Below are 19,167 nucleotides of genomic sequence, written 5' to 3'. Positions count from 1 at the left end.
AACTAGATCCATATATCCAGACTGTTGGTACAAACTTCTTTCTACTGGCTACAATGATAGTATCTCAGTTTCCACTAGAGTTTATTCCTGCCAACAAAGAATAAGATAGATAATTTTATGTCAGCCACACCATACCCCTTTCAAAATAGCAAAGATGAAGGAAATTATTACAAGAATATCTAAAGAGTTCAGAATGCAGTCATTCTCTAACATACTCTGGATTCCAGAGAAGTTGCTCAAAACATGTCAATCACACGAAGTATGAGATTCATGGGTCTTTAACACCCAGGATAATAACTCTTAAATCACTGTGGTGATCTCCAAAATGGGCAATGAAAACTGCATTCTGGTAAAAAGCAGCAGATATTGCCACTAAGGAAGTTACTCAAAGTGTTTCCTTATAAAAACACATCACACACAGCTCTCTGATACAGAAGTTCTCAACTTTGAGCATGCATCAGAAGCACCAGGAGGGCTTGTTAAAACACTGAGCCCTTCCTCCAGAGTTTCTGATTCTGGTCTGAGCAGACCAAAAATGTGTATTTCTTACAAGTTCCCTCATGATGCTAAGCTGGCCTGGGGACCACGTTTTGAGAACCACAACTCTAAAAGCATCTCACGAAACCAGATACATGGATGAATTGAAGACAGTAATTACTGTACAGTAATTCTGTACTTCAATATATTAATTCTTCCTTATTCATAAGCATTCTTTAGGCCATTTATTGAAATAGCATATTTAATTAGGCCATGTTTTCTGATGACAAATGGCTGACTATAATGAAACTTTTTTGGTTCTCAAGCATTCATTCAAGATTCTTAATACAAAAAGGGACTCACTGAACTACAAGGAACGTTGTGAGATCACATAGACCAGTAGTCTTCAACCTGGGTTCACTAAGATGCCTGATACAGGAGCTCCTTAAAAGAGCGCTGCCAAGGGCCGGGCATGATAGCTCATACCTGTAATCCCAGCATTTTGGGAGGCCGTGGCAGGTGGATCACCAGAGGTCAGGAGTTCAAGACCAGCCTGACCAACAAAGTGAAACAATCTCTACTAAAAATACAAAAATTAGCCAGGTGTGCTGGCAGGCGCCTGTAGTCCCAACTACTTGGGAAGCTAAGACAGGAGAATCGCTTGAACCCAGGTGAGCTGAAATAGTGCCACTGCACTCCAGCCTGGGCGACAGAGAAAGAATCTGTCTCAAAAAAAAAAAAGTGCTGCCAGGGAATAAGCAAGAGGCTGGGTGGATCAGGCTCCTGACCTCTGGTTCCTCCAGAATTTTGCTTTAACCCAACAGGCCTAGTTGTTTTGTAATCTGAGAATCTATGTACAATTTTGTTTGGGGGGGAATAAAGGAGTTTTCCCTGGATTTTCAATAATTATTTATTAGGCATTCACTATATGCCAGGAACGTGCTAGATACTGTGGTTCCACATAATAAGTCCTGCCTTGAAAAGTTTCAAGGGAAAAGACACGTACCTAGAAACAATAACATAATCTAGTGAGTAGTATAAAAATAGTAAGTATAATACAAGGAGCTACAGAGCACAAAGAAGGAGAAAGGACTATTGGCCAGAAACCCCTCAGCAAACACATGGCACATTTAAATGGGGTCATTGCAGAGATTTAATGAACTGACTATTCACAAAGGTGGAGACAGTACTAACAAGGAACCCGACAAGGGATGGGGAAGCACATCAGGTGAGCCAGTACAGCAGGAGGCCTTTACCATTCCTACACCTGGAGTGGCAAGGGAAAGAATGGTTATCAGAGCCCAAAGAACTGCGGTTAAAAGAGAAGGCTGCCAAACAAGAATGGTGGCCTTCAGCAGAGGAACACACCACTGCCGACCAGCAATCCAACAGAAAGGGTGTCAGGGAAAGCCATGATCTAATATGGTAGACTGCATTAGTGTTTCCAAGTCTTCTCTATAATAGAATCATTCATCCATGCCTTTTGCTCTTTGCCATTGGATTCCACCGTACCCTCCCGTTGAGGAACAGCACACTTCCTCATCCTACTGACACTGGGCTTGGTCATAGGATCTGCTTTACGTAGTAGAAAATTAACAGACATAATTCAATCAAAGGCTTTAAATCTGTACATGTGGTCTAGCCTGGGTCACCTGGCATTTACATCCTCTTCCATAAGAAGTCCATGCTGCCTATCACCATCGCTCCTTCCGCCTAGGTCCCAAAATAAAATACACTGAATAGATGTAAACCTAACTTGAAGCCTGAAGACCAGCGGAGCCCAGGCAATGGAACCATAGGCAACCCGCAGCCCATCGTAATAAATGACTGTGGTAAACTGTGATGAGCCACTAAAATCTAGGGGCTGTTAAGCAGCCTTACCACAATAAAAACTTGACTAATATATCCAAAATCACTCACCTCCCTCCCTTGGGTCTTCTGCTGATGCCTCCTACAGGCCAACCTCAACAAGAAATTGAAACCAAGAAGACCCACTGATACAGTCCATAAATATGCCCCTGCAGGGGCAAAAGGAGAATTGTGTCTTGATAGATGACCAGCCATTCAAGGAAGATCAGATAACAGGCAGAAAGACCAGCATAAACAAAGGCACAGAGGCAAGGAATCATATAGCTTTATGTTGAGAACATTAAGGAACAGTGTCACCAGAATGTGTGAAGCTGAGGCAGAGAAAGAGAGGAAAGCTGGGTCTACAGAATATTCTATAATCTTTCTTAATAAACTAAGGAATCCTTATCAGTGAAAAGGCTTTCCAAAGGCCCTAAAACTTAATCTGCTGTAACAGGTCCACACTTTCTTCCATCTCTGTATAATTGTGCATCATAACCTTAAGAGGCGTATTTTGATTTTCTTAGCACTATAGAAAAGCAAAGAAAAAGAGCAAATATTGGTAACTCTGAAGAGTATGCATAACTCATTCATGGAAAGACACCAGACTTTCCTGGTATGAGATAATAAAATCAAAACTCTAATTAGAGACTACCTGTACACACACATACATAATCGCTAATGACACGTAACTCCCTCAGAACCTAAAAGACAGAAAATGTACTCACAACAGCCTCCATTATAGTAGGAAACTCAACAACTCCAGGAGGAGTTGAACAACTCTTGAAGCATGAATAAGATGCTGTCCCCACACTCCCTCTCCAAAAATCAGGAATTGAATGCTAAGTCTCACAGTCCCAGGATCCCTTCAGTTACTGGGGAGCCTATCTGGATCAACCTAGCCAACTGTCCTTTAATTGCTTAACTGATGGAGAAAAATTTTTGGATTTTGGAGCTAGAAAAGACTAGAAATCCTAAGTCCCTTATTTAGATTAAGAAAACCACAGTCCAAAAAGGCTACATAAAAATTTTATTGGCGTATGGCCCCACACAAGTCTAGAGGACAAACATTTTATAAAATACCCTTATATCTAGGCAAAGGTTTAAATTAGTGTTTAGATAGTAAAAATAAAGAACTGGTAATTAACATATACCAGTCTTATTCACAGGACTCTACATACTCTAGGAGTTTTACTTTGAGGAAGATGAAGTTCTATATAATATATTCACCTAGAACACTATAATCATTTATAAGTAAGTCTATAAAAGTGACAAAATTTTCTCTATATGAAAATAAGAATGTCTTAACATCTAAAAAAAGACAGTAACACGTGAGGCTATTTCTTGATTCTAATAAAAAGAAACTTCGCAACATCCCAGGCTCGACACTGACTACGTAGACCAGTGATTCCCAATGTCTGATCTACCTGCATAAAGATCACTTCAGGTGCTTGTGAAAAATGCAGATTCCAAAGGCCAACTCTAGACCTATTTGATTTCTGGGAGCTCAGGGCTCTGCGGTTTTAACAGTTCCCCAGATGGCTCTCACATGCCTTCAAGTTTGAGAACCACTGCCACAGACAGTCACCGTATTCTCCATGAGTCACTCCTATGATTATTCAAATCATTCCATAAACACGGAACCAATGTCCCAAAGCTGGGATCAACATTACCTTGTCGCCCTTCATCATTGGTAAAGAGCCCAGTGTCACTGCTGCTACACACACTGCTGGTTTCACTGTAAAAAGAGTAAAACACAAGAGAACTCATCAGCTCCACTCAAAAACAAAGCACTGTACACTTATTTTGGTTTTCAAGCTTCCCTAATTTCACTCCAACCTATTAGCCAATCAGATATGTAAATTTCATAGGGAAGCTACAAAGTTTTATTTTCCTCCCCCACCAAAAAAAAAAAAAGGAGAATTCTAAAATCTAAAGTTTAAAATCTAAAATCTAAAGAATTCTAAAATCTAAATTCTAAAGATTTTAGAATTCTAAAATTCTAAAATCTAAAGGAGAATTCTAAAATCTAAAAAAATCTAAAGTCACTTTGTTAGTTTAGGACTAGGAAACTAGTTACTCAAGCTCAAAGAAGTAATTTCAACCTAGTTTGGTAAATTAAACAACACAAATTTACAAATTTACCAAACAATTTTATTTTTAAATGTTGCCAACTATCAGTTTCAAATGAAGCTATATAACTTTAAGACATCCAGCATCTTTCAAGTTTTTTCCCCATTTACAAAGAAGTAAACAAAAATCCATGAATAAGAAAAAAAAATAGCAAAACTCATATTTTCCGAATTTACTATCTTCCTTCATATTGAGCAGATACACAAAACTCATTCTGAAAAAAGAAACTGAAGTTAAAAACAATAATAGTGCTCACAGTTGACTCTGTTTCTTCTGACAGTGCGCTTCTAAATTTGATTTCTCTGGTTCAAGAAAAACTTCTCAATCCTCTACAGTATTAGTTATTCCTTGATTGGAAGTATTTTCTTCCAAGACAGTCATTTTTTTTTCACCTGCTCTAGAAGATGCAAGAAGCCAAAGCAAGGAAGAAGCATTTTCACCATGCTGTATAAAAAATAGGCTCGGCAAAATCCCAATCTATATTTCTGGATCAAAAATCTGAAAATATTTTGTATTTTGCAACATTTCCAAACATCCTGCCAACACTAAATCTTAAAAATGCCAATTAAATTAAGAAGCAATGCTTTCCTCACTCAAGCTTGTCTCTGAATACCAGATGCAAAAGATCTGTCACAGAAATAGTCAATAAAACAAATCCTATTTCTTTATTTTTTAAGTTCTGGGATACGTGTGCAGAACATGCACATTTGTTACACAGGTATACATGTGCCACGGTGGAACAAACCCTATTTCTTTATAGATTCTTTCATTTTATTTTCTTATGCATTTAGTATAAGTTGGGCCACCAATTGTATTGCCTAAGAATTACAACATTGCTAGAAAAGCAACTGAGCCATGTCAACTGAAACAACAGTTGGTGTAAAGAAAGTCACCTTAACCTGAAGCTCCAAAGGCTTTTGCTCCCCACGTTTTACTATGAAATTTTGCATCACTTAGATTGCTTTCTTTGTTTTGTCACACATCGCTGTCTAACCTTCCCAACAGAGCCTGCTTAAAAGCAGAGGTACTCTAGGTAAGCCAGATGATTGGGCGTGGCATCTACTTTCTGACAAATATATCATCATAGGAATCGAGCCTAATAAAACACTATGGATACCTCTTGTGGACTGTCAGCTAAACACTGTAAACTTGGTACTGACTTGAAAATGGTTTCGTCTCAACTGCTTTTCTTCCAAGTTCTGGTTGCCCTTTCAAGGTACAATTAAAGGGTATTGTTTTGAAATTAGCAAAAACTCTCAGTTTTAAAGCTATATATCAATGGTTTTTTATTCTATATTCTTATATTTTTATATTCTATATTCTATAGGTCAGTGTTTTGGTTGTATTATGTTCTGTAATTTGAAACTCAAACTTACTGGTAAAAGCAGAGTCAATAAAGTAAAAACCCAATCTCAATCTCAGTACCAAAAACACCAAGAACTATGGTTCTCAACTAGAGACAATGTTGCAGCCCCCTACCAAGGCGTCATCTGGCAATATCCAAAAACATTTGTGGTAGTCATGACTTGAAGCAGGGAAGGAGGAGTTGGTGAACTGCTGCCATTTAGTGAGTAGAGGTCAGGCATGCTGCTCAACATCCTGCAATGTACAGCACAGCCCCAAAACAGAGAATTATCTGGCCCAAAATGCCAGCAGTGCCTAAGGTGAGAACGCTGATCTACGGTGATGAATAAAGCAGAGGGCTGGAGGAGGTAGGGCATCCCTTTTACGGAAACTACTTGAGAAGAGAGGAGCCTGTGCATATTAGCTGGATACAGCAGTCAACATCCCATAGAAGCAACAATACCACTTCCTTGCCAGGGCTGGGCCAGCGCCTCAAATGGTCTGAAGCATCCCAATCCAGAAACAATCAGAAGGCAGCTGGACCTTCTGACAAACTGGTAGAACTGAAACTACTCAGGAGTCATACAGTTCACCCTTCCTTGCCTAACCTGGGCAGAAAGATCCTGTTACTGTGGAAGAGAGTGATCTCGGCAGGGAAAAAAAAGTATCTTGCTCATCTCAGTGTCCCCAGTGCCTAGCATAGCACCTGGCACATAACAGACATTCAGTAAATGTTACGTAAATGGAATGAACTTGTTCTAGACACCTCTGTTGCCTGCCCTTATATGGCCTTTGTGGCATGTCACTTCAATTCTTTAGTCTTATTTTCCTACATGTAAAATGTGGATGGATAATTGAGGATGTGATAGTATGAGGCATATGACCTCACTTTCTGAACTCTAAAGCAATACACAAATGCAAAGGATGAAGGATTAGAAAGCTACTTCCAGGGTGCTGAGTCTGTGTCTAAATACTGTTTTAGAGGTTAACAGTGGTAATTTCCTCACTGACAACCTTCTCATTAGAACAACAATCTAAATTTTATGGGATGCAAACCTATTTTCACTTTAAATGGAAAAACAAAATATGGCCTATAAAATCTATTATTTTCCCTGTACTGGGTTTCATCCAAAAGAGAGGAGACACTGCTCTCAGCCAAGATCTACAAGTGTCTCAGGAAGGGGTTTGGTACTTAAACTGAGTTTATTCAGAAAATTATTAATACAGAAGGCTACTATTAATGATACCAAAAATATCATTCACTGAGTTCTACTTCAGGCCAGGTAATATACTAAGCACTTTATATTCATTATTATGCTTCTCCTATCCCCAAACTCTACAAGGTAAATACATCAACCTCATGTTACAAATGGAAGGGGGCTTAGAGAAAGTACACAACTTACCCGACACCGCACAGCAAGTAAGCGTCAGAGCCAGGGCGGTGTATGCCTAAAGCCCCTGAGCTCACTGAATGGCCACTACAACATGGATGGCACAGATACTCATCTCATTTACTAAAGTCAATCCTATGGTTCTCTATTCAGAAGATACCTTTGAATTTCAGGACTTTTCATTCTCCTGAAAATGTAAACAGATTAACTGACTAGGGAATAAGTGTTCCTTTGCTTTTAGCTACTTAAAACTTTCAGGTACAACTAAAACTGTAGCTGTGCTTTGACTACTATCCTTTATCAGCAAATAATACATCATATATGCTAAACCCTAAGAAAACTAATTATAAACTCACTTTGGAAAGAAGCTCTCCCTCTTAATTCCGTATCTTGAATTTAAATAACACTCATCTTTGGCATACTGATATAAAATACACCAAAATATACTCTCAGGGACCCATACTTCACTTGCCCTTATGCTTTCTGAATGTTCTTCCTTTGAAATCAAAGTTAAAACATTATTTCAATAAGCTGAGGAGAAATACCAAAGTCTGAGAATACTAGCATCACACAAGGCTAGGAAAAAAGTTTTCAGAAGGCCAGTAGTTATTTGTGATAACCAGACTCCAAATGACTCCCAATTATCCAGCCTCCTATTAATGCACACCCCAGTGTAGTACCTCTCACACTGCACCAGGGCTGGTCTATATAACTGACCACATATGGCAGAAGCAATAGGTTGCCACTTCTGAGATTAGGTTATACAAGACTGTGGCTTTCATCTTGGGTTGTCTCTCCTCGTCCTTCAGATCACCTGCTCAAGGGGAAGCCAACTATCACGTCCTGAGGAGGCTGATGGGCATGTGGAGGGGCCCACATGAAAAGGGACTGAGACTCTAAGTCCAACAGCTTTATGAGGAAATGAGCTCTGCCAACAGCCACATGAGTGAGCTTGAAAGCAAGTCCTTCAGCCCCAGTCAAGCCTTGAAAGAACTGGGGCTCCCTGCCAGCAGTTAGGCTCTAACCTCGTAAGGAGACTCTGAACCAGAACCACCCAGCTAAGTCACGCTCAGATTCCAAGTGATAAAATGTTCATTGTTTACAGTCAGTAAGTTTTTTACGTTTTTATTTTTTGAGACAGAGTCTTGCTCTGTTGTCCAGGCTGGAGTGCAGTGACGCAATCTCGGCTCACTACAACTTCCGCCTCCCAGGTTCAAACTTCTCCTGTCTCAGCCTCCCAAGTAGCTGGGACTACAGGCACACACCACCATGCCTAGCTAATTTTCACATTTTTAGTAGAAACAGGGTTTCAACTTGTTGGTCAGGCTGGTTTCGGTTTCCTGACCTTAGGTGATCCACCTGCCTCAGCCTCCCAAAGTGCTGGGATTACACGCGTGAGCCACCATGCCCAGCCTAGAGCTAGTAAGTTTTAGAGCAATTTTTTCTGCAGCAGCAGATAATATAGAATCTTCATAAACTCTTTGTTGAGATTAATTCCCTTCTTCCTAAACAGTAGCTTCTAGTTTCAACATGACAAACCCTTCTGAATTCCCACAAACATGGCATGGCACACCCTCTGACCTGAGGGCTTGCTAATTCTTCTATACTCCTAACCACAAAACACTGTCAAGTTAGAACTGAAAGAGTAATTTATACCTGTTTCAATTATAATGAGGCAGAAAACTAGTTTATCACCTATAATCACAAGTTGGTGTTAAGTTACCATCTGGGTTTGTTTCTCCCCCATTTAAGAGCTTATTAACCAAGTAACTTAATAAGAGGTGTTTTTTGCATCTGATTAATAACTATCTTAAAATAAAGTTTACGCTTACATTGTCATTCTAAAAAAGTTTTTTTAGTAAATAATAATGCACTTAACAAAAATAAAAGTTGTTTCAGAATTTAGAAAAATGTGGAAAAAGGTCACTCTTATATCCACTGCCCAAAGGCATTTTTGTTCTACTATTTTCCATTTTTTTTCCAGGGTAGAGGTGGTACATTGGTAACCCTTTGTAATCAGACTTCTGAATATAGCAGTAAACATGACTGAGGGAGAGGTTATTCAGAGAAATATCTCACATCCGTTCCGAAATTATTCCTATAAGTAACGAGAATACATAATAAAAGAATTTGTTTTTCAGTTTCATTCAGATGATGCCATGAAAGGCAGCAACCTCCCCAGGCTGACAGGTTGGACACTGTGACTAGTACAGTCAGGTATACTTTGCAGAGATATGATATTCCTCAGGACTCTGCTATTGAGCTGGGGGCTGTGCCTCAGAGAATTCCACCCATCCTTTCAAGATTTCCCTTTTCTTAGAGCTAATAGTGATTCATCTTTAGGTAGATGAAATGCCTTCTTAGAGTAAGTTTTTAAAGAGCATGGATTCTGGAACCTGCATATCTAAGAATGTCTTTCTGCTGCCTTTCCATATGAAATACACCTTTACTGTATATAAAATTCAGGGTGGGGCGAGTCACCTTTTCCCTCTCAAAACTCTATGGGCAAATGTAGCCCTTAACACTTACTACCTTAGGGATGAATGTCAGTTTTATTTTCATGCCCCACACCCAACTTTGTTTTAAGAGACAGAGTCCCATTCTGTCGCTCAGGCTCTGCAGTATAGTGGTGTAATCATAGCTCAGTGCAGTCTTGAACTCCTGGGCTCAAGGGATCCTCCTGCCTCAGCCTCCCAAAGTGTTAGGAATACAGACCCGAACCACCGCACCCAGCCTTCAACCCCTTTTAAGATTTTTCTTTCCTTAGTCCTCAGCATGTGTGGAAAAAAAAAATAATTAAAATATTTTTTAAAAAGATATGTCTCAGCAGAGGTCTCTTCCCATTAAACTTAATTTGTCAACTCAAGAAGACTTTTTTATCTTCAGTTGTATCTTTGAAATTATTTATTTTCTCCAGCACTTTGGTTTCTTCCTTGGGAATAGTTACATACTCACACACTGGGCCTCTTATTTAGAGCTATTAAGTTTTAGGACGATTTTTTTCTGTAGCAGTAGAGAATACAGATGGTCTACTGACAAGATTTCCTCAGACTACGAGGCTGATCGAACTGCACTCGACATGAAATGGAGCCCCACGTTAGAAGTGCTGGGCCTGCCCTGAAGGTAGCCCTGCATCTTTTCTCCACAGTCGTCATCTTGCGGTTCAGAAATGCAAGGCCGGTTTCAGTCAGAAAATCAGGTAGCTGCAGTTTAAGGCAGCATGTGGTTCCATCCTTCTCTTCCTACTGAGTATCTTTCAGTTTCTATTTGGTGGCTGTAACTCCCAGAGTACACTTGGATAGGGAAGCTTAGTGTTTTCTGTGTGTATTTGTGTTTGGGGGTAGGAAGCAGTTATAGGGTAATGAGTCCTAAAAAGTATAGTCTTCAAGAATAAAGATTCCAGTTGACATGGGCAGAGAAGTGCATTCTGGAGATAGTACATTCTGGAAATTGTAGTGTTTTCTACACCCTCATTTATGGCACACTCCTGGAATGGGGTCGGAATCAGGAGGTGAGAGTTAGATGATACTATTCCAGTCCAGCATAGCTGTATAAGATAAAAGCCTCCCAGTAGCACTAGGAATTGGGCTAGGGGATCTACATATCCTCTTGGCCAGCTGTAGATCTGAGAATGGCATGCATGTTACCTATGTCCATGGGAGTAGAGAAGGGGACCAAGGGTAATCTATGCACCCTTGCTGGCAAATACCAAGAGGGCTTTGAACAAATTCTGCAAAACAAGAGAAAAGACAATATCATTCTAAATGTTCAGAGAAAGAACGAATGTTTGAAGATAACTGCCAGTGGGCAATTGACTACTTACCAGGTAAGATATTACAAAGTGGGGGAGGTAGACTGTAACTGAAAAGAATCACAGCATCTCAGTGTTACAAGGGGATCTCAGAAGGCTTCAGTTCAACCTTCTTAACTCCACAGCAACTAAGTAAGCAGTCATCAAGCCCATGTTTGAATCCCCCAACTGATCTAGACGTCATCACGCATTATAGGGTGAAACAATTCACTTCATTTTTACAGAGTCCTAATTGTTAGAATGTTATATTTTATACCATGGCAACGTTTAACACTCTGTGCTTTCTATCCCTGAGTCCTAGTTCTGTCCTTTGGAGTCACACGGAATAATCCCAACATTTCTTTTAAGAGGTAGACTCTTTTACCTCTTAAAAGACGAATTTTTCTTTCAAGACATAGACTTTCAAGTATAACAGTATCATGTCTTACTTCCTAAGCTGTGTTTTTTAGTTGTTCCTAAGGATACTAATAGAACTGTGAATATATCCATATAAGCACACTGTGCTAGCTCTTCGATACTCTCACATGCAATACTACCAACTGCAACAATGGTAAATATTCTCTTGGTCAGCATCCCTACTTAGAGAAAACAGAACCTCCCCACCTACCATACGTATTCTTTTTCACAGCTTCAGTAACCCCTGATTAATGACCTCCACTTGCAAAGGAGGCTACTTACCTTAACCATGAAATAATGAATGCTATTGATCCAACAAGCTACCGCTATAGAGTGTTATTGATCACCCAATCTTTGGTTAAAATGGTCCTCATTTAGCAATTTCACTGTCACAAGCACCTGGAGCAAAGCATGCTCATAATTAAAGAGTTTGGGAGAGTTAAAGTGAGAGGTGATGGACAGAGATCTCAGCTTTCTCCCATTTATTCCTGCTTCTGAGCTACTGTTTGTGTCAGAAGGGATATTGATTTTCTATAAAAATAAGAAAACAAGAGGCACCAAGGGGCCGTAGAAGGTCAGCCTGGGCTGGAGAAGGAGGGGGTAGGTTTAGCACTCTATCTCTGTCACTTGCCTTCCAAGAGAGGAGAATATTTTCTTTCCTGTGAGATCAGTCTCTAATACATCACCTTAGGAAGGCTCCTGAATGTGACTTCTGGCCATCACCCAACCAATTCACTTATGAAAGAAAAAGAAGCTAAACTATATTCAAGGGGCACAAACAAGTAATATGTTAGTAAAGAACAGAGCAAAATTAGGCTACAGTCACCTAATAGCTAATAGCTATTAATAGCTGCTATGCAATTTGAATAAAGATAGGTAGGAAATAATTTTACAACAGTTGTTCTACTTTAGAATACTCATACACATACACAGAAAAAATATTAAAATAATAGTTTGATCTCTATGCAAGCAGAAAAAAACTATTTCAGTATAACCATTTTATAACTCTCAGAACTTGTGAGGGATTGGTTGGCATAATATTAAAGGAAGACCAGAAAGAGAAAAGCAAACAAATATTGATGAAGTCTATAACCACTCCATGTTTAGTTCGCAAAGAGTGAGTTTAAGGAAATTAGAAATAAGCTGATTGAGACATACATTTTTAAATCTAAAACACCTAATTCACACTTTAAAAAAAAAAAACTCTACCATTGAGTAGGCTAAGCTAAGCTTAACAATCAACTTCATCTTAATAATCTTACAATGTGGATCATTACTCTGACAACCCTCAATACCACTGCTAAAAAGTAAAATTCTACATTTTGATCTGTATGTGAATAAACAGTGGTATAGCCAAGCAGATTTATGAAAGGGTAACCAAGAAGATTCTTGAAAGTATTTCTTTTAAAAATGTAGGGGGAAAAAAAAGAAGAAAAATGTTGACAGAATCAACTCACCAAGACAGTATAATAATGAAATAATAAACTATTATCTACTTACACTCTAGTGCTAGCCCTGTTTAAAGGTGTGTCTAATAATCAAGGGCAGCTTGAATATGGAAAGATTTTAGTCCCACTTTCCTGTTGAGGAGGGGCTGAACACAACATGAGGTCAAAGAGTAAGAATCACTCCCTTTCCTCACAGAACGAATCTAGGAGGAAAAAATACAAAGCATTTCTGTTTGTAACTACAGATGAATTGAGACAAGTAGGGGAATTTAGAACTCCTAAATAATTAGAAGATTTTAGAGAACTTTCCTCATGCCATGTGTGCTACCACTCCACCCATTATTCCTTCACAGCTACAAGCCTACTCTGAAGTGAGGGACCAGGTTAATAGCCCGAATGGGGGAATGAGGTCTCCTCGATTTGAAAAGAGTAAGAATTTCATAAGAATTCACATCCACTTAAGTTTATTCAGACTCTCAGATAACTAGAATTTATATTGCCACAACCTGACTAGAATGATCAATAGATGTGTCTGGAGTAAGAAGGAACAGAAAAGGGTGAAGCGTCTCACTGCTAGGTTACAGGCTCTGCATCTGGAGCCATACTTGGGCTGTTATCTCAGAGCAGACAGAGTTAACAGTCTCTCTCTCTCACACACACAATTATGTCGTAGTTTAACAAGAAATTCTGGGGAAGAAACATACACAAGGCTATCATCCCAAAAGGCTACTTTTAAAATCACCATTCTCAACACTAAGAAGACTGCTATTTGGTATATGTGCTCAATATTAAAACAAACTTGAATGTCTCGATAGAGGGTTTCAATAGTGTGAAAGGCTACAAGTTGACTATGCATTTTTTGTTTGATTAAAAATAGTCTGAGGAAAAAATATCTTTATAATTCAAATATATACATATAAATTGTATAAATCTTAAAGGGAATTAGGCATTAGAGAAAATTAGGAAAGTCAAATTATGAGCTTATCTCAATATAATTTACAGATTGGCAAATATAAAGTTAGTAAGAAAAATTTAAAAGCTGGATTAAAAACCATCCATGAAAGGTACAGGCATACAGACCTATACAGACCTAAACAGCTTTTCCTGTTACTGACACAGCCTCACCTCAGAGTTCCTAAGATTAACGTCTTGGTTTTTAAGACAAGTTTCAGGAAGGTCATATGACCTGCAGCTGGGAAAGTTAAATTGAGACAAAACAACTCAAAGGGCAGCACAACATGGCAGTTAAGAATGAGCTTTGGAATCAGGCTTGATTCTCAGTTTTGGCACTGGATGACCTTAGGCAAATTATCTAAGCTCTTATAACCTCAACTTCCCTTCTATAAATACAAATAGTGGAATTGTGAACATTAAATTAGAGTATATGTTAAGTCCAACCGGGCGCAGTGGCTCACATCTGTAATCCTAGCACTTTGGGAGGATGAGGCGGTGGATCACGAGGTCCGGAGTTCAAAACCAGCCTGGCCAACATTGTGAAACCCCCGTCTCTACTAAAAATACAAAAATTAGCCAGGCAGGGTGGCCCACGCCTGTAGTCCCAGCTACTCAGGAGGCTGAAACAGGAGAATTGCTTGAACCCAGGAAGCAGAGGTTGCAGTGAGCCAAGATTGCACCTCTGCATTCCAGCCTGGGTGACAGACCGAGACTCTGTCAAAAAAAAAAAAAGAGATAGTATATGTTAAGTCCATAGTACAATGTCTGGCACATAGTGTTTAACAAATGCCAACTAATATTAAGAGTAATAGAATACACTGGTTGTCAAATGGGTGTACTCAACCCACCTAGGGATCACCCCAGAGGCTTCTAGGTTGATAAAGGAATGGGGGGTGTGAACAATGCAGAGATGCTACATATTCTGCAACGCACCATAAAGAATTGTACCATCCAAAACACCAATGGCATCCTCACTATTAGGAAAAAGATAGTCAGTATCAATGTTCCTAGGACTATCTGAGATGTAAAAAATAAAAAGTCACCAAAACTACACTTACATTTTTAAACATGCACCCATTAGAGACAAATTTTTCTGGCTTGATCACATTTGATGTAAGACTAATGGACTCAGCACTGTTATTTTCAAAGCCCACCATGTGTTCAGACAACATGAATGTCAGCCATAAAAAAATAAACTCAATATAGTCAAACCACAAGTAGCAGAGAACAAAATTATAGCCAAAAAGTATCTAAAGCCATGATTCTTACTGGGGACAGGCAACTTAACAGAACATTTACAAACTCCGTATGCCTGGCACTAGCATTTTCTCTCTCACACACTCACCAGACTCTGCTGAAACCTGAGTTCTAAAGAACAATATTTATGTACAAACTACATGGCATAGTAAGCAGCAAATTTTTTTACATAAAATTATTAGTTGTGCATTTGAGGTATGCGTTTTAAACAGTTTTAGAAACAACTGTGTTTCTATTATATATAGCCTTCCTGACAGAGGGAAACAGATTCATGAATGGTACCTTAAAAAGCTAAACTACTGATTGACTCAAGGAAGGCTTCAAAGTCAATACTAGGGTGGCTGGTTTCAAAGAAGGTAGAGCTCATTAAGACTATGGATGTGCACTCTGGGTAAAATTAACCAGGAAAATTTTTGACTTAGTAAGGGAGATCTCACCATTCTGACATGTTCTCATCAGAGCCCTGTTTTTGTTCATCTGTTTCACACTCCATCCTTTCTTTCCTTCCTGTTTTGCTTAGGAAAGTCCTATTTTCTGCTGATTCACACAATCCATGGCCTGATGAGGCCCAAGGAGTATTCTCCTTCCAGCGGGACAGACGTTGCTTCTTGGCAGACTTGAACCTGCAGCCTCTCTCATAGCTCCAATCTGACACCTTCAGCTTCTGCTGAAGGCTAGCAGCCACCTCTGATGTCACTCGCTTCACCTTCCGCCTGCGCCTGAGTGGTCGACAAGGTGCATTTTCAGTAAAGGAGTCAGATTCATGCCAAGAATGTTGCTTACTCTTAACAATGGCATTGAGAGCTGGGTGTCGTTTGGCTACCATTGTGTCATCAGAGTCACTAAAATTGGTCACGGGAGCCACTTCTCGACAGTCCTTAGTGGCCTCATCCAGACTTGACTCAGAGGCCTCGCTGTAGCAGCAGGTATGCTCTGCCAGGTGAGTGAAATCAGAACGACGCTTCCGACCTCGGCGTTTCCGAAGCTGCCGCCTCTGCTGCCGGGGGCTCAGGGCCATCTCCTCCCACAGCTCACCAAGCTTATTCTGCTCAGATGTCTGCTCCAAGGCTGATGCTAAGTCGTGTACCAGCTCATCCATGAGGCCACATCTGCCAAAAGGAAGTTCAGGGGGGAAAAAAAAGAAAAAGAAAAAGAGAGCCTGAAAAGGATCTGTTGTTTTGGAATAATTTGATAAAACAGATCATGGTAGTCCATAGTTCTCCCTGCCTAAACAAAATAAGTCACCTTTCATCTGGCTACACTTAGATTCTGTTCCTACTACTTCCTTAAGTCACTAAAAATAGGTGTTCTGTCCCTTGTTAAATGACTGAAGTCAACATATTCTTAAGCACAAAAACCTGCTCACCAGATGACAACTGGGACAGGACCCAAAACAAATTCGGGGAACTAGACCCGTCTCTCTTTCCCCAATTAAACTTGTCACTGAATTACCTAATGATGAGATCCAGAAAGACTAGAGACTGTCTCATTAGACAGGAGTAGAAAACCACACAACTTCAAAATCATAGTAGAGCTGCGGAAACACAGACCAGGACACAGTCTCAACAAGGTATTGAGAATGAATGAAAAACTGTTCTTTGGCCTGGGGTCACTGCTGACAATGGCCATGGCAGAAAGACAACTTAGTGACACCCTTTAAAGAAGACTGCAGTTTTTGTGATCCGAGAAATTGTAGTGACCCAGGTTTGAAGTCGGAAAGGAGAACAGACTAAGTTTGCACCCATTCTGGTACCAACTACCACCTGGAAGCTACCAAGTATAGAACCTTATACAGTATGTCATGTATTTTTGAGTAATTAACAATTTTTAAGCCCCTCTCCTATCCTTCAGAAAATAAATGTTCATCCTAGTTATGTGCTTCAGTGCCACACAATCACAGGAAAAAAAATGATACGATAGCAGCTGAAATGACAGGGATAAGCTGAAGTTTCTAACATTTCTGGCCGAACTGCTTTCCAAAATTTCTTATTTTTCTATCCATCCTCAAACCAAACATCACACTTCAGGGGTCACTTCAGAGGCAAATATTTCAAGAAATGAGAGTAGTGGGAGCAATCTTCAAAATTCCCTCTTAAGGGGAAATGTTTAATACAATTTGTACAGCACCTAATTAAACACATATTAAATTTTTAGCACTTTTTTCGTTGCCTCGTGCCCAAAGTATTTCAAGATCAAAACTAGAGCTTAAAATTCTATGTGGTGCCACTCTTTGACCATATTTCCATTCATTCAGTTTTCACTTTGCAAAGCGTTTTCTAAATACGATTTTCATGTTGTGCCTATGTCAATGAATTTAAAGGCAGGAAAACAGTCCTCTGGCTTATCTGCCACACCTTTAGGAGCAATGGTGACACCTACTTCCAAAACTACCATACAAAGCTTCTCAAAGTATCCAAAGGCACATACACTTTAAAAAGGCCAAGTTCTTTTAAGTAATAAGAAGTGATTTATCAATACCTGTGAAAAGAGGGGGAAAAATGGGGGGCGGTTTAAAATGCCATGATTGAGGTTTGGGAGACAACTGTCCCTAAGACCAAACTAGAAAAACAAGTGGGAACAGCATGTCTAAATCCACTTCCCTAATAAAGAATTACTGCTTTAAAAACTCAGGCAACAAAAATACAAAAAACAAAAGAACAAACAAAAACCTCAGAACAGCACAAATTTGAACATGGAACGACGTCAGTAGTCGAATGCCTGTGCAGAATCCTTTCCTGCATCAAAGCCTGCAACTCGAACAGTAGGTGACAGAAGGACCCTAGGGCTCCCATCTCCAGTCGCGGGTGCACACTCTAGAGAGGACCCGGCGACCAGGCATGCACCCGGGTACAGATGAGGCTGAGTCACGGACAGGAAGGAACTGGTAGTTGTGGACAGCAAGTAAGAAGAGGCAGGAGCAGGGTGAAAGTGAGGGGCGGAGTAGGTGGTGGGAGAGGCGGGAGGCAACTTCTCATTTGGGCTCACCAAGGACGGGGGTCGGCTCTTCTAGGCCAGAAACTGCCAAAATGGAAGTCGTGGCGACTGAGCTCCCTCCGGGATCTGGGGTCGCAACATGGCCACATATGTGAGAAAAACTGTGTTTCGAAGGACTCTCCACCACGCCCCGGCCCGTCCCTGAGGGCTGGGACGACCATGGCCCGTTTCCCAAGCCCTCATGCTGCCGCCAGCCCCAGAGAGGCAGAAAGAAGAAAGGAGAGTGGCCCCGGAGACGGTCCGACCCACATCCCCAGGGATAGGGACATGGGCCCTGAAAAGCAAGGCCCCACCACCCTCACCCACCGGCCGGCTGCCGCAGCCTCAAGACGCCCTTGGCCGCTCAGCCGCAGCTTGGCGATCCGATCCCCTCTGGCACTAGCCCTCAGGACCCCAACACTCTCAACCCACTCCAGCCCCTCACCAGCTGCCGCAGCCACCTCGAACGGCCGCCGCTTTTCGGGCCGACTCTCACCGCCGGGGTTTCCCTCTCTGACCTCATTTCCGGTCTGGGCCGGAGGGGTGGGGCGGCGGCGAGTGGGCGGGGCTGGCTGCAAGAGCGGGCCCCTGACCCAGTGCTTCCGTCCGTGGCCACACCTACTTCCGCCCTGCGGTCGGGGGTGGCCGCAGGAAGCCGGGAGTTGGAGCAGTAACCACGGAAGGATGGTGAATAGGGGCTGGCCGGGAAAGGGGGCCTCAGGGGCTGAGGTTCCCATGTGGGGAGCGACCCCAGCATGCTGGCCTCATCTTCCTTAGTGGCGTCCAGAAATTGGCGCTAGGGAGGGTTTGTCAGCTTCCCCCTTGCTTTCTGACCTTTATAAATGGTGTGTGAAGTTGGGGGGAAATGGATCTTAATGACATCTACCCTGTGAGCTGGTACAACCTTTGGGAGGGGTTGTTTTGCACTGAGTTACTCAGAACATTGCAAACTGCCTTGAGCAAGTGATACTGGATTATAACTCAAAGTATAAAAGAAATACTCGTGAACCCATGCAGATATAAATAAGTGACTGAATGAATTAAAGAATGGAGAAAAGATAAATCCCACACAGAAGAATCTCAAAATATGCAGACACACCATCCTGGAGCATAACTTCCACCTCCTTAAATGTGG

General features: G+C 40.9%; 1 protein-coding gene across 1 annotated transcript in view; it reads right to left on the bottom strand.

Moving 5' to 3' along the window:
* Window positions 1–18,464, bottom strand: part of GPATCH2L (G-patch domain containing 2 like) — a 62,527-nt gene extending 44,063 nt beyond the window's left edge. Inside the window, 3 exon segments of the mRNA XM_012438257.3 lie at window positions 3,999–4,063; window positions 15,497–16,168; window positions 18,360–18,464. Coding sequence (XP_012293680.2) covers window positions 3,999–4,063; window positions 15,497–16,158 — 727 coding nt within the window. The 5' untranslated portion in view covers window positions 16,159–16,168; window positions 18,360–18,464.
* Window positions 18,465–19,167: the final 703 nt, after the last annotated feature.

This window comes from Aotus nancymaae, unplaced genomic scaffold, assembly GCF_030222135.1.
Source record: "Aotus nancymaae isolate 86718 unplaced genomic scaffold, 86718_ANA_hifiasm-v0.15.2.pri h1tg000011l, whole genome shotgun sequence".
In the NCBI taxonomy this organism is placed as follows: Eukaryota; Metazoa; Chordata; class Mammalia; order Primates; family Aotidae; genus Aotus; species Aotus nancymaae.
Note: the sequence above shows the minus strand (reverse complement) of the source record. Positions and strands in the feature narration are given on the sequence as shown.